We start from the raw sequence: 16,192 nt of genomic DNA on the forward strand, positions 1-16,192 counted from the left end.
CTCCTGAAGACAAGAGGAAGAGAAAAGGTGGATGTGCCAAGCCAGTTCAATGGGCAGCCAGCTTGGAAAGAGAAACTCTGGAATCTCAGGCAGGATACAAATTGGATCAGGGGAATCGGTGGGAAAATAAAGGAACAGGTGGCAGTGAAGAGGGGAAAGAATGTCATGAACTTGCTGGGACTCAGAGCAGGTAAAGAGAAGAGCAAGGCCAGGGGGGAAAATGAGGAAGAGGAGGAGCAAGGAGCCTGGAGAGCCCCAGTCTGGGACTTTGGCAGGTCTCAGGAGACAAGAGGGTTCTGCACGCCCTGATGCCAGATGGCAGAAGCAGAGCAGAGCAGGGCAGAGACGCCATAGCCTGGGGCTTTGAAGACCCAAGGCCCTCAGAGCAGCAGGGAAAGGGCCACAATGACTGTGGTGACACAGAGGAAACGGGGCTGTGTTGCATGTCAGATAGACTCTGCATACAAACCACGGGCAGGTAACCTCAGGGACACTGGGAAGGACCAGGTGGAGTCCATGGTGTGGGTAGCAGATATGCTTAGAAATGGCACAGGAATGGGTGGGAACTAAGGTGGTATTGACAGCTGCTGTCAGTCAGCGAATCTGTGCCTCTGCTAGTCCATGGGTGCTGACAGGTGGGGGTTTAGCATGTGGCAGAGAGACTGCATAGGGAATCAGGGGAGAAGTGGGGACCTTCACAGCCAATGGGATGTCGTAAGTCTAGTCTGAGAAGATAATGTGGGTAGGAAAAGGCCACAGAGGGAGACACCAGTGGGTGGGACACTGGGGCCCTGGGGGACTCTTGTCTGCGAGGCTGGACCTGAACAGCAAGGAGGCAAGGCCACATGGACTGGAGAGTAATTGGTGGGTCTTCAGATCTGCATGTGGGTGATGTGAGGGGAACGTGGCTAGAGGCAAGGAGGGCAGAGCGGGGATCTGGACGTGTCAACAAGGAGAGGGACAGCAAGGGTGATGGCCGGGGGTGCACCCCAGGTCCATGAAAAGAGAGATGGAATCAGTGGAGGCAAGGAAAGAAGAAGGCAAGGTGGCGGCCTGGTGTAAAGTCCTGTGTACAGTGGCTTGTTTAAAAGGGAAGACAGAACAGGAAGTAAGGAAAGACAGGAAGGCGCTAAGGAAAAGGGAGCCTAAAAAGAAATGGTGGTCTGAGCCCGTGGAAGAACCAGACCAGTGACAGCCCATGATTTCAGGGAGAACAGGGAAGGGGAGGAAAGAGTGTGAGCATGAGAGCAGGTCCCAGGAGGGAGCAGCCCTACAGAGACAGAGTGACCCAGTGCAACTCAGTGACAGGTATTAGGGAGCACTGAGATGGGATCATGGTTCCTAAAGAGGAGGGCACTTTCCCTGGACAGGGAGGGAAAAGGAAGAAATGGGTTGCATGAGGAAGGGTCTCAGGAAGGAATGTCCAAGTGGAGCCTTGATGTGGCATGACGGGAGAGTCACCTGCCAGAGACAGGTGATGAGAGGCACCCCGGGGAGGGTGGAGACTGGAGCGCAGTGGAAGGGAGACAGGCTGGACACCAACAGGGGGAGCAATGAGAAGGAGGAGGTGGCAGGTAGGAATCCAGGCAGATCTCAGAGGTGCCAACCAGAAGGAACTTCAGAGATTCGGGACCAGCCAGGGGGAGCAGACGCATGAGGAAGGAAGAGTGGGAAAGGGGTGGCTAGCAGCGGGCGGGAGCAGTGGCTGCTGCTACAACCTGGAATATTGTGGCAAGGGTAGAACTTTTTGGCCAGGCTCTTTAATATGGATCCAGGGTGGGGTGTGGTCTGGGACAGGGTTCAGGATTGGGGTACAAATTGAGTTTGACAGGATTGGATGTGAGGGCAGGGTTGGGATCAGTGGGGATGGTGGGGAAGGGAGAAGGAGCTCCAGGCACTGAGAAAATCATCTACTTTGAGCTTATGGAATGACTGCAAGTCCAGTGCTGGGGGTGATGACTACGCTGAGATGAGGGAGGGTGAGACCACTGAATCCACCCAGAGAGGACGAGGGAGAGGGGCTGCAGGGAAGGCAGAAGGGAAACACCTGGCTGTCAGGAGACACAGCTGGACAGTACGACCATAAGGTGTCACAGAGCTGAATGAGGAGGGGTAAACTTTTGAAAGGGACAGTGACAAGCACCTAGAAAGAGAGTTAGACCAAAGATATTGTCACCTGCCTGAGTCATGATGTGTGCGGGATAGGAGGGGTGTGGGCATGAGAAGAGATGGGACACAAAAGTGCAGGAGAGGCTCTGGGGGAGAGAAGAGCAATCGGAGGGAGGAGGAGAGAAGGAGGGCGGACAGCGGTGCCCAGGGCTCTGTGCGGGTCCAGACTCAGTGTGATGGTGTCGGGAGTGGGGCTGCCAGGTGTGGGGGCAAGGAGGTGAGAAGAAGGTGAAAGGAAAAAGGGGAATCAGGCAGGGGTTTCCCGAGAGCTGGGTCAGGAGAGTGTGCAACGAGGGGTCTGGATGGAAACGTGAGAGTTAAAGGAGCGACACCGTGGGGACCTGGGAGGAGAGCGCAGCCTGGCTCATGAGCGGGGGTCGGGGGCGGGGCGTGCAGGGTCGGTGCAGTGGGTCTGAAGCAGAGATGATGGAGCTGGGCTGAGCGGAAGGTGGGGGGGGTCGTCAAGAAGGGAGCACGCAGCACAGGAAAGTACTGAGTCCAGCTGGAAGACTCACAGACGGTAGCTGCAAGAATGTCACACGGATCAGGTAGCACAGTTCCTTTGCTATGTGTGCAGTAGCGGGAGAGCAGGAGAGACCCTGAAAGCGGGCCGAGGATGTAGGTGACCAGGTGAGCGGCGGCCTCGAACAACTGGGAGAGTGTGGTGGAGGAGAGGTGGTCCAACGGGCCAGGAGAGGGCGGAGGGGCAGGCGATGGCGCCGGGCAAGGAAAGGCCTGTGGAGGGCATCAGGGAACACACAGGAGAGAGTGGATGTGGAGAATCCAGGGTCCCTGCCCCCGAGTGGGCAGGAAAGGGGAGAGGAAGCCCACGTGGGCAGGAGGAGGAGCACAGCGCAGGTGAGGCACGCGAGGAACTCGGGAGAGGCGGGGTGAGGCCAGAGGAGAACGAGGTCGAGGTCGTAGAGGTAGTGGCCATCGAAAATGTTGGAGACAGGGCACGGCGAGAGGAAAGGTCATAGAGAAGGCCGGAGAAGCAGTGACCTTCTCCCGTCTGGCGGACTCGGCAAGGTTAGGGCGCTTAGGGGGAAATCTGGATGGCAGATGGACTCAGTACAGGACACTGCGGACAGGGAAGCTGGCCATCCCAGGAGCATGAGGGCTGGTCAAGGAAAAGAGCGCTGCATCCTTCTCATGACTGACAGGTGGTAGGGGCATTGCTCAGGGGGCAGAAGGGACGAGACCGGGGACGGGAATCACAGAAGAAGGGAGAGAACCTTAGGAATGTCTGAGGGGCCCAGGGTCAGCGAAGGGGGCACCGTGGAAGGGGAAAGGCAGCCTGAAGAGCTCTCAATGTGGGACTTCGGCAGATGTCAGGGGGAGGGGGTACGTGCGGTACTGAGACGGGCCAGGAGCTGCAGTGCAGAGGTGAGACCTCATAGCCGGAGCATCGGAAGACCTGGGAAAGGAAACCCAATGGCTGCGCTAAAACTGAGGAACCTGGGTGTCACTGCACATTAAGCCGGACCCTACAGAGAAACCACTGGCAGGTAACCTCAGGGATCTGGGCTGGGCTCCTGTGGCTGCAGTGCAGAGTGCAGGCAGCAAACGTGCGTAAAATGGCAGCGGAGTCGGGGAGGAGCAGGCTGAGCTGACATTGCCCAACCATCACTGACTGAGCTTTTGCTCTTCCAGGGGTGTTGGGAAGGGTGCAGGTCCAGCATGTGGTGGGGGCGGCACACAGGGAAGGAGGGAGGAGGGGGACCTCCGAAACCAGTGGGGTGTCAGGGGTCTGGCCTGAGAAGGTAATGGGGGCAGCACAGAGGGAGCGAGCAGAGGGCAGGACGGTGAGGGCTTGAGCAGCAGGGGCTCTTGTTTGGGAGGCTGGATCCAGGGAACAGCAGAGGGGGCAAGGCAGAATGGGACGGAGCGTGAGAGTGGGGTCTTAAAATCTGTACATGAGGGGATGGTGGCCTAGAGAGAAGGAGGGCAAAGGGGGGGTCTGGATGTCGTCGGGGAGTGGGAGCGCAAGGCTGATGGGCAGGGGTGCGTCCCGGGCCCAAAGGAGGAGCGATGGAAGCAGTGGAGACGAGGAAAGAAGAGGCGGAAGAGGGGGCGTGTGTAAAGTCCTGTGCGTAGTGGCTTGATTACAAGGGAAGAGAAGAGAAAGGAAGGAAGGACAGGAAGCCTCCAGGAAAATGGTGGGTGGCCTGAGCCAGTGGAAGGACCAGATCCTGACAGCCCATGATTTCAGCGAGAACATGGCAGGGTAGTGGAGGAAAGAGTGTGAGCATGAGAGCAGGTCCTGGAGGGAGCACCCCTACAGAGAAAGGATTACCCTGTGCTACTCAATGACAGGCACTGGGGAACTTTGAGATCATGGTTCCTAGAGAAGAGGAGGGCGCTTTCCCTGGGCCAGGTTGGTAAAGGGAAGAAATGGATCACATAAGGAAGGGTTGTGGGAAAGAATATCCTAATGGGGCCTTGATGCAGCAGGACAGGAAGGTCACCTCCCAGACAGAGACAAGGTGATGGGAGGCCTCCGGGACAGGATGGAGAGTGGAGCACAGTGGAAGGAACACAGGCTGGACACCAAGAGGAGAAGGAATGATAGGAGAAAACTGGCAGTGTAGCTGTACTGGCAGAAGTGCCAACCAGAAGGAACTTTTGAGATTTGGGACTACCCAGGGCGGGCAGAGGCATGAGGAAGGAGGAGTGGGAAAGGGGTGGCTAGCAGTGGGTGGGGAGCAGTGGCTGCTGCTAACAGCATCGAATGTTGTGGGGAGGGTAGAACTTTTTGGCCAGGCTCTTTAATACGGATCCGCTGGGGATGCGGGGGGAGGTGGGGATGGGAGGCAGAATGGGATGGGACTGGGGTTGGGGTGCAGGTCAGGTTGGACAGGGTTGTGTAGGGGAACAAGGTTGGGAGTGAAGGTGGGGGGGGTGGGAGATCCAGCTCCAGACACTGAGAAAACCATCTTTAGTTGTGCTTCTGGACTGAATACAGGTCCAGTGTTGGGGTGATGGTTGCAGGTTGAGGAGCGGATTGGGAAGACCAGTGAATCCACCTGGAGAGGACAGAGAGCAGCTGCAGGAGAGGAGGAAGGGGAAGGCTGCTTAGCAGGAATCACAGAGGAACGTGAGGACGACAGGGGCAGGGCTCTGTAAGAGGACAGTGTCATGGGTCTGAAATGAGGAGGGGTAACCTAGGGAAAGGGACAATGGCAAGCGCCAAGAAGAACGATAGGTTTGTACCAAAGATACTGTCATAATGCCTAAGAGTCATAAAGGGTGGGGTGCAGGGGAGTGTCTGGGGCGTGGTGACTTGACAAGAAAAGTGCTCTGATGCAGACTGGAGTTAGGGGGATGTTGGTTGTCACTGAATAAATATGGAAGGGAATGTGGTGGTTCCAAGAGGACAGTGCCGGGCAGTCAGAGTGGGGGCAATGCTGGGTTTTGGGTTTTTTTTTTTTTTTTAGGAAAAAGCATCATTAGCAACTGTTGGGGGCCAGAGGCGCTCAAGGGGAGAGTGTATCTCAGGGGGTCACACTGTGATGATTCTGCCCGGGGATACGGTCAGGGTGTGGATTTCACCTGAGTGGGAGCTGCAGGCATGCACCCCAGGGGAGGCCTATCAAAACATCTGGGGTGCAGTACTCTCCTCAAAACAAAAACCCAGAGTAAAACCACAAAAATACAAGACAGATGGAAAGATGACATTGATAGGCTTGCCTTTGGGGCCACGCATCCTTGGGGGAGAATCACTGGGTGGAAGGGGGAGGGAGGGGAACGTAAGCAGATAAGCCTGAGTTGGGGTAGATGCAGGCATCAGAGTTGAGACTGGGAGATGTGGAGGAAAAGGACCCAGGACCAAGCAGACAGCGAGCAAATGAATGTAGCCGACAAGGCACCTGGAACGACGGGTGGTGGGTTGGGATTACTGTCAGTCGGTAGGGAGTGGATTGCAAGCATGGTGTTCCTGGAGCTGAGGAGTTTTGAGGAGTAAAGCTGAGGGAGACAGAAGTAGTGGCTGAAAGGAAGATGGATTGTGTGTATGTGAGCAGAGGGTACCAGAGGGGATGTACACACCAAAGGAAGGGGTGGATGGGATGGGACAGCGCAGGAGAGGCTCTGGGAGAGAGGTGACTGCATGGTGGGAGAAGGGCAGAAGCAGGGTGGACAGCAGTGCCCAGGGCTTTGTGCGGGTCCAGACTGAGTATGATGGCATCAGGAGTGCGGCTGGCAGACGTGGGGGCAAGAGGGTGAGAAGGTGAAAGGAAAAAGCTAGGAGAATCAGAGGCAGGGGCTCCCCAAGAGCTGCATCAGTAGAGTGTGCAACAAGGGGTCTGGATGGAAACGTGAAAGTTTCAGGAGTGATGCTGCGGGGACCTGGGAGGACAGTGCAGCCTGGCTCAGAGCAGGGGTTGGGGGCGGAGTGTGCAGGGTTGGTGCAGTGTGTCTGAAGCAGGGACGATGGAGTTGGGCTGAGCAGAAGGTGGGGGGTCCAGAAGGGAGCACACAGCACAGGAAAGTACTGAGTCCAGCTGGAAGACTCACGGACAGTAGCTGCAAGAATGTCACACAGATCAGGAACATAAGCAGTAGAGAAGGAAATTAGGAGTGATGATGAAATTGTGCATGGAAGCAGGTGATCAGGTGAGCATTCTGAAGCAGGAAGTAGAGGAGAAGTGGTGGTCCAGTAAGAAGAGAAAGGGCAGGCGCCTTGCAGCTAGGACAGGAGATGCTTGTTGAGAAGATGAGGGAATGTGCTGCACAGAGGGTGATAACAAAGAGGCAGAAGGTTGGAGTGGATGTGGAGGATCCAGGAGCTTTGTCCCATGAGTGGGCCATGACAAAGCCCATGTAGGAGGCAGAGGATAGCATGGGAGTAAGGCTAGTGGGGAACATGCTGGGGTAGGAAGAGGCTAGAGGAGGATCAGGTGGTAGAGGTACTGACTCATGGAAGACATTGGAGACAACCCAGTCAGTGCAGGGCAACACAAGATGAAATGATGAAAGGTCAGCGACAAGCCCAGAGAGGCCATGACCATCTCCAAAATGGGGGACCTGCAAAGACAGTGTGCTTAAGGCTGAATTGGAATAGCATATGGATTCATGCAGCACGCTGCAGACCAAGAAGCTGGTCACAGGGGAGCGTGAGGGCAGATCAAGAAGGGAGCAGATATCAAGGAAAAGGCCACTGTATCCGTCACATGACTGGCAGGTGGTTGGGGAGGTGGGATCAGATGCTTAAGATAAAGCAGAGTGGCTCTCAAAGGCTAGAGTGGGAGAAAAGGCAGAGGATGGGCCAAGTAAGGTTCAGTCCACACCCAGTGTGCAAAGAGAGAGACCTTGGATTTCTGAGCAGCCATGAAGGGGACAGGCCAGTGTTGAGATGGGCCAGGGGAGTCAAAGGGAGGAGAAAGGGACAGGCATCATGGGAGAGGGGGAGAACCTGATGAATGTATGAAGGGCTCAGGGTAATTAAAGGGGCTCTAAAGAAAAGGGGAGGGCAGCCTGAAGGGCTCCCAATCTGGGGACATCAGCAGATCTCAGGGACAGGAGTGGGGCATATGTGGTATTGAGATCAGACAGTAGGTGCATACTAGTGAATATAAGAAAGCATAGGTGCTATCTGCTATGTCTGTGGGCAAGCATGCTTTTATTAGGAAGATACACGACGTAGAATGTTCACAGAGGGAGAGGCTGTAGCACAGCCCAGTACAGAGTAAAGGCGGTGTGGTGCAGTCAGCTGAGCTTTGAAAGCATTGTATTTAGCACTGGTAAAATAGTCTTCTTCAGATGTTGATGTAGTGTTTATATGTTTAATGTTTTTCCAATGAAAAAGAGCAGAGGAAAAATGGAAAGAAATGGTTAAAATGAAATTGGAATTAAGTTGAGAGTATACATATAATGATATAAATCATCCGTGGAATTATTAAGGAGGATTATAATGGTTACGAGGCATAGTGCTGCGTGTTAAACTTGAGCAAAATTAATGGAATAAAGGAAAATGGAAGAAATATATAAAAAGAAATTGTCACAGGCAAATTGGTGGCTGCCGGAAAAATCTACCAGATAATTATGTCAAAGTGGGTAGATTCAGGAGAATAAATGGTCATATGGAGGTAAATTCATAAAATGAAATCTGAAGGGAGAGCGCCAGCAGCAACCTCATGACATTGGTACCACTGACATCCAAAGATGAAGATGCACGCATTACAGTGGTATCATTTGGAATAGTAACAGTAAGTCAAGGAGGAAGTTCACACATTTTCACATACTGAATCTATTTAAAAGCTCAGGTTGTGAACCAAGCCTGGGTGGTACCAACAAGCAGAGGGTTTTTCCCTAAGGTCAAGAGGGAAAAAGAGGAAATGAGTGGATATGCCATGTTTACACTGCATTCTGGAGAGATGCTATCACTTAAGAAAGGGAGCAATAAAGATTACATTTACTGATGCTGATGGTGTGAAACAGAAACATGAAATAGGATAAAAGACAGACTGAAAGTAAGTATAGAGGGAAAGTTAGACATTTCAGTGTGTTTGAGGAAAGGGAGACAGGTTATGAAATGAATGGAAAGGGAGACGGGTTATGAAATGAATGAACGGGGTGAATGAGATCTCAAACTGGAAGTCTTGGCCAATCTCATAATGGGTCAAATTGGAGCAAAACTGATTTTATGACTAGACTGATATAAATTCTAGTGATAGGGGACACGGTGGTTGAACAGTTATATTCAACTTATCCTGCTTTTATAGGATTTGAGTAAAAATTGAGATTATGTGCTTAGCTAAGAAGAATGCAGTTTCATCAGGGGTCATTAGTGTGGATCCCAGTGAGTGGCTGGAGGTGAGTCAAAGTAAAAAACAGAAATGTTACTTAATTGAAGCTGTGGATTTAATGTCAGAATGTCAGGAGTTAATACAGTTAATACTGAACCACAAATAATAGAATGGAGACTGCAGATTCAGAGAAGAGTCTGGAGTCCGTCAGAATCCCGTGGTAGCTCAAGTTCAGATAGACGTTTAAGGAAGCGTAGGCAGAAAGTTGAGAACTGAAGCATATGCGAAAGTTATGGATTGTTAAATGGGAGGCAGCCTCCCTAATGAAAACCAGAAAAAGACTCATACATGTACTGTTAAACTTGATCTTAGTATGGATATTTGCTATTAAAGACCTTTTAAGTGAGTTATGTAAATTTGTTGAAATGCTTTAAGATGAGAAATATGACATAATAAAACAAAAAGTTAAGTAGGTAGGGTCATTATAGAGATCCAAAGCAGGGAAAAATTTGTAGAATGTTGCATATATGTATGTTATTACTAGTATAATAAATATTCAGAGGAAAGAAAGTTGCTGGATGAGAAAGGACATGAAGAAGGCATGCTGCCTTGAAGGCTTTTCTACAAATTTGAGTGAAGAGTAATTATGGAGGACAGAAAAGAGCACGTAGGACTAACTGAATTGAGACTTATGAAGCTGATTACTCTTTCCACAAATTGCCCAAGATTTGACGGACAGAGTTATGGTAATATCTTGATGTTGAGTTAAAGTAGAGTAGATTTTTTTCAGATGGCGTAGATTTTTTTTGACACTTATAAAGTAGGGGGAGTGAGAAAGTTTAAAGATACAGCAAAGATAAGAACGATTGCTGGAACAGCTTTCTAGGGGAGACTGGCCGGTGTGTGTCTTTTGAACTGTGAGAGACTTGATTTTAAAGAAGATAAAGGGAGAGAGTGGATAGTTTCAGAACTGAAACAATAATACCTTCTATCTATTAAGTATTTACTATGTATCTGGCACCACACTAATCACTTTACTTAATTTCATTTTATCCCTCTGACAATCCTAAAAGGCTTACAGAGATCAAATAATTTGTCCAAGATTACAGTCAGTGTGCAGCAGAGTCAGAATTCAAATCCCAATCTATCTTCAAAACCTAGACTCCTTTCTATTCTATACAGTTGAAGGAAATCACAGTCTCCAGAATTTCTTTTTTTTTTTTTCTGTAATTATATGGAAAATATATTTTCTGAGATAAGACAAGTAGTGGTGATGTATATATCTTCAGGTGATTGGTGAAATTCAAAATATCTACAGTGGGAAAATGCAGAAAAGAAGGAATGGGTAGAAGACTTCGTACTGCCTAGACCCTGGTATTTCACTTCTGTTCACTGTACAGCAAAGACTTTGGATTGGCCGTGGATGAAAAATTTTAGTTTCTAACAAAGACTAAAGAATAGAAAGGATTTTTTTTTTAAAGCAGGCACGTGATGGGTCAAATATAAATTGACTACTAACAAAGTTTTAAAAGTCCAAATGTTGAGACAGAATTCCATTTCTTCTCTCCAAGATACAATGACAAATTTACAACTAAGTTTCAACACCAATCAGCAAATCCTTTAAATTTAACAGAAAAGAAAGAAAATTCTCCAAATGTCAAATTTTTACAAACAAAATACTAACAACCATCAAGCAAAAGCGTCCATAGCCAGCAGACCAAAAGTTGAAACCTCTGGGCTAATTTGTAAGATCTATATTTTAAAAAGAAATTAACTCCTTAGTAAGGAGGTGTAAGAAACCACCCCTATATTTTGTCTTGGTAGAAATGTTTTCTGTTGTTGTTGTTTTCTCCTGTACTATATGTAACTTCTGTAATTTCAATATTGTTGTTTTATGTATTTTGATATTGTAAAACTGTATTTATTGTATTCTATTAGGACCACTCCTTGGGATGTGAGGCACCTGAGTTATCAGTTATCCAAGTGAACCTGGGGAAATGGGAGGAGCTAGTATTCTCAATTGGGAAAAGCTTGATTCTTCAATGAGTTCAGCATTTTGCTTCCCTCTGAAATTAAGTGGCAAAGGAATGGCATCCCTTAAAAAAAAGAAACTTAGTAAGAAGTACAATGGGGGAAGAATTGTGAAATAAGGAGAGGTGGCTACTGGAAAAAACTAAAAAAATGTGGAGTCTCCCAGGATGATGGCAGAAGCCACAGGGCTACATTAAGACTGGGCCCAGATACTGGTTTAGAACAAGGCTAAATAAAACTAGCTTTACTAAAGAGTACAGCCAGCTTAATTACTGGCTGGTGGACATATTTTAAATGAGTCTAACCAGAGGAAAACAGACCAGGAAAGAAAGTGTAGCTAAAAGGGAACGGAACTAGAGAAACCTCATAAAGGGATAAAGGAGGTGATTAAAGGTTAAAGTTGGATGGCCTAATGCTTGAAGGAGAAATACTGGAGGCCAGCTAGGAAAGTGCCTTCCTACCCAGGGGGTTATGGATCCAGGGTGGCTGCAAGTGCAGGTCCACCCAGGGCCAGAGGGAACAACCTGGGATTCAGACCCAGCAATGGTGCCAACTTGAATCTACCTCGTGCTAGAGTGAGTAGCCTGGTCTATCATCCAACACAGGTGAGACTGGACAGGGGCTCCCAGAACCAACAGCTAAAAAGGGGGTTGGGAGAGGGGCTAAGAGAAGACAGGTTAAGCCCCAAATATAACTCAGTGATGACCAGGGACAACTATTTACTAGTACTTTTATGATTTCTTGTAACTCTGTAACTTCCCCACTATTTGTTACTTTGTTTTTTTCCTGTATTAATAGTAAAAATTGGTTTTTCCTGTACTAGCAGTAAAAATTGTTTTTTCCTGTACTAGCAGTAAAAATTTTTTCCTGTACTAGTAATAAAATTGTTTAAAATGTTAAGTGTGATGTGTGTGCTTATTTCTGAGTAAACTGGTTAGCAGTTGTGAATATTCTGCATTGAATCTGGGAAGAAAAGAACTCACAAAGGAAAAGGAGGAAAGCAAGTACAACAAATACTTGACATTCAGAAGAGATATGTCAGAAGGTCTCAAATCCCCAAATTTGTAAATACTGTTGGCACTAGCAGTTGGTTCTCCTTCACAGGCCTCCCCTGACCCCCATCCCCCACCCCTAAGACTGCATACAGTGCACACAGGTCAAGTAGAGAATTACAAAGCCTTTCTCAAATGTGGACACCCAGTTGTTGGCTAAGCCACTTACTGGGCTGAGACATACTCAGACACCAGCCTTGGGCTACAGAGCCCTTAAAAAAAAATACATTTTCAGATGCCATGGATCTACTAAGTAAAAAAATCCCCAAGATGCCCTGGAAAGAAACATCAGGGAGAAGGAGGCCATGATCCTTCAAGGAGACATCAGCTACATGAACCAGTGGTCACACTGTTTCAACAGAAAGTCTGAGTTCCTTTTTGGGCTACCACTGTATACATTCAGTTTCTCTTTTAAGATTAAATGTCCAGCATATTTTACTCAGAATTAGTTATAAAATTAGTATATCTATAGCAGTAATTAATTTTATAAATATAAATATACCATCATTATCATTACATTTAATTCTGGAAAAGAAACAAATTCTTGAACCTCAAATACTTGTCCAGACATTTACGAGCTCAAGTGGTAATGTACCCGCAATCATGTGTCTTTCATTCTGGGTATCAGTACCTGCTGTAGAGTCGTCATCAGGTAAACGAACAAGAGTGTAACATATTCCCGGCTGATTATAAGTTAGGCTGGGCGCTGGGATACAGCACAGCACTTCATAGGAATCTGATGGTTCCACCTGCACTGTCACTTTCTCCAGCAGCTGGTCATTGAGAGTATTGGTACAGTCAAACTGAAAAGGCAGCAAACACAAAAGTTATGAAGGATAAGAACTGTTTTCAAGCAAGTTGCTCCTTCCCACCCATAACCCACAACTCAGTCCTGGAACCCACTACACTTTCCCTCTCTATACACCAAGACAGGTCTCCCCCTAAAGGTTTTTTTGAGGCAACAGGCATAAGCTTATTCTTGAGATCGCCTTTATGTTATTCACTAGTTTCTTCTCTTTCCTGAGACTGAGTTCTACCAAATGACAGGGTAGAGGCCTGACAGCTGTCTGAGAATCAAATTAAAATCCAAGTTCTTGGACAACGCACTTAATTTACCCTGATATTGAATGATTTTTTTTTTTAGCGGGTTCTACTTTATGCTGTCCAACTTCTTTAGACATTTTGATTTTATGTTCTTTTAAATTTAAACCATTAAAAGCTACCCATCACACGAAGGCATCTCTAGAGCTATGGACTTAGGAAAGAAAACCAGAAATGCTGCCACGTTACTTCTCTATAAAAGGAACTAGAATCATAAACTGAAGGGGAATGAGTACTAAGCCCCTCCCAGGAGCCCGTTACAGCACTGATCTCACCTGGAACACAATGTGCTTGGTAAACACGTGCTTGATACAACGAACAAAGTATTCTGTCTCTGCTTCTGTAAGTTGGACAGGCTCAGACGACTTGAACAAGGGTCCTAGATTCATAAACTCAGGAATGGCAGCCAGTTGTTCTATTAAGAAAAATGGAAAGAAAAGAAGGAAGAAAGATAAGACAGAGGAAGACATTACTCTGAATGTCTAAAATGTTTTCAGTTTCCACAGCCTTACTAATAAACACCCAACTAATATGTCTCCAAACTTTAGTAAATAATCTTTTAAGTAAGAGAATTTGTAAACTGAATTGCTAAAGGCGAAAGAAAAAAAAAAAAGGAAGAAACTAAATCCTTGATTTCATAGAATGTGAATTCCCATTAACCAAGATAGAGTAAAAACACTCCCACTTAGACTGACAAGTCCCACAGACTGCAGGCAGCCACAGCAACGGTGGGCTGTGACAACAAACATTCAGCCTCACAAAGACTTCCTGTACCAAGAAATAATCAAACTGAATAAAAGCAGTGGACTTCACTATATTTACAATGCCTAGGGTACAAGGCTACTGCTTCTACACATCAAATCATCATACCTTGGAAAATGTCTTGCCTGGAAGGAGCCAACTTCTCTGGCTTAGTAGCCACCAGTGTGATTTCTACAAAGACAGATATGAGCAATCAAGTGAGCTTCCCTCCCACTATCTAGCACAAAATGCAGACAGAAGGAGATGAGGGCAGAAACTTCTACCAGCTATATAAGGAGCCATGGCTAAATTATACCAGTAGGTGCTCTGCCACCTTTTTTTTGTTTTTTGTTTTTTTTGGAGGGACAACTCCAATTAAAATGTATTTAGTGAAATAATAAAGTCCTAAAAATATAGATTTTGCTTTAAATGGACCAGAATATTTTAAAAAATTACTCTTAAAAAGAGAAACAGTTTATAAAAACAAATCTCATGATTCAAATAGGAAAAAAAAACTTGTATAGTATCAACAAACTGAAAATGTCGAAAGTTAAGCATGAGATCTTTCCTTTTCAGTTCTAACCACTAAACACTTCTTTTATTTTTTTAAACCTCCAATAGAAAAATTAATTAAGAGTAACCAACATCAGAAAATAAAAATAGGAGTTGGCAGCATAATTACTGCTCTGAGACACATGGTGACAATTAACTTTAAATGCTGTTACACTCAGCATTAAAAAAACAACTTTCGGTCTGAGTCACATTTCATATTCTTGCTTTCATGAGGAAACAAGGGGAATTTTTTTAAAACCCTAATTTAAAAAAGTATCATCCATCTTAGTTCTGTAAGATTTAGAAGTAAGTCGTGACAAAAGAAATATTAAGAGAAAATATGCTAACAGTATTATTTTACTGGTATAAAACTATTTATACACAGAAAAATTAACTAAGTGTTCCCATTACCTGCTTTTTGTTCAAAGACAGGAGCCATAGCAAGGGGGATAGATTTCATGTCAAAGGGCTTCTCTGAAGGCTCCAATGTATACTGGTGTAAGGCTTTTTCCATCCCTGGGACAGAGACTGTTAGACCTATGAAACAGAGAAATCCCAGCATTATAACTTCTTGTCAATCCTAGGATCCAGACAGGCCCAGGTTTGTAATATTTATCTAAGCTTTCTAAAGAAAAATACAACCACAGACTTTATAACCTAAATAAGTTAAAATAAAGGCTCCTAATGAAAAAAAAGGGGGGGGGGGGTGCTCTTATTATTTCATCCAAGGAACCATAGGAGCAAAGCATAAAAATTTTCAACAAAATATAAGTATCTTCCACAAAAGAAAGCAACAGAGCCATGTGGAAACAATAACAGCAGAAGAAAGGGGGAAAAAGACAAACCCAAGAGGGAGCTCAAGGAGAACCAGGAACAAGCAAACATTCTTTGGGCTTTTATATCCTTTAGGTTTTCCTAGAAATGGAAGTGCATTCAAAGATAAAAACCAAGCATTTTTCCTAGTGAAGCCAGCTCATATGCAAATCATCATGAGATATGTTTCCAAGACACCATCCGTGGAACAAAAGTATATTTGTCTCCCTTCTTGGTTCTCACTGACCATTGAAGATATAAGTAGCATTCAGTGCCATCTGCCTCTGCTGTAGCACATTCAGATAGAAGGTAGCTCTGTCCCGTACCTCATCATCAGTATCCATCATACACCTGTCCAGAGGATACAGAATAGGCATGTCACAGCAGCCTAAAGACTTCCCACAGCTGTACCACTATTCCTAAAGGACACAGTTCACACCATCTGATACTACCTTCATAAAAGAGCTCAACAACAGCCAACAGTGGGTCTTAAAATCTCCACAAATCTTGGGTACTGTTCTGAATTGGTAAAGAAATGGTGTCATTATGAATCAGAAGCACTACATAAGTAGGCAGTGAAATAATTAGGAAGAACACAATAACATAAGATAGCAGTTCAGAGTGTATTCTTGGATCTCCAACCACATGACCCTGGTAAAGACTGAGACTTCTTTATAATTAAAAAATGTTAATACTACACTTTCCAAGGAGACAAAAAAGCATTCAGAATCCAGGCACTGATACTACTCAAATGGCAATTTGTTTTATTTAAACCAGCCAGCCTTTCAATTACAAGATGCAATCACAGAGTGTTTGCAAAAGCAAGCCTTTTCCTCATCAAATTGGGAGTCATGGAGACCATGAAAATCAGCTGGTATTTTCAACTCTAGATAGTGAATCACTTTGAAGTTGGCCCCTGCTATACAAATTGAGGCACATGCATTTGTCACTTTATCAAAATCATGCAAGAGAAATTAAAAGTCAAAT

General features: G+C 46.4%; 1 protein-coding gene across 3 annotated transcripts in view; it reads right to left on the bottom strand.

Annotated features, from left to right (window-relative positions):
- Window positions 1-16,192, bottom strand: part of COPG2 (COPI coat complex subunit gamma 2) — a 126,110-nt gene that overhangs the window by 54,636 nt on the left and 55,282 nt on the right. For all 3 annotated transcript variants that reach the window (XM_032483343.1, XM_032483342.1, XM_032483344.1), the window contains exons 16-20: window positions 15,453-15,556; window positions 14,804-14,929; window positions 13,970-14,032; window positions 13,375-13,514; window positions 12,630-12,801 (exon numbers count right to left, since the gene is read on the bottom strand). In XM_032483343.1, the coding sequence (XP_032339234.1) occupies window positions 12,630-12,801; window positions 13,375-13,514; window positions 13,970-14,032; window positions 14,804-14,929; window positions 15,453-15,556 (605 nt within the window). The remainder of the gene's footprint in view (window positions 1-12,629; window positions 12,802-13,374; window positions 13,515-13,969; window positions 14,033-14,803; window positions 14,930-15,452; window positions 15,557-16,192) is intronic.

The sequence above is a fragment of the Camelus ferus genome, chromosome 7 (genome assembly GCF_009834535.1).
Source record: "Camelus ferus isolate YT-003-E chromosome 7, BCGSAC_Cfer_1.0, whole genome shotgun sequence".
Classification (NCBI taxonomy): domain Eukaryota; kingdom Metazoa; phylum Chordata; class Mammalia; order Artiodactyla; family Camelidae; genus Camelus; species Camelus ferus.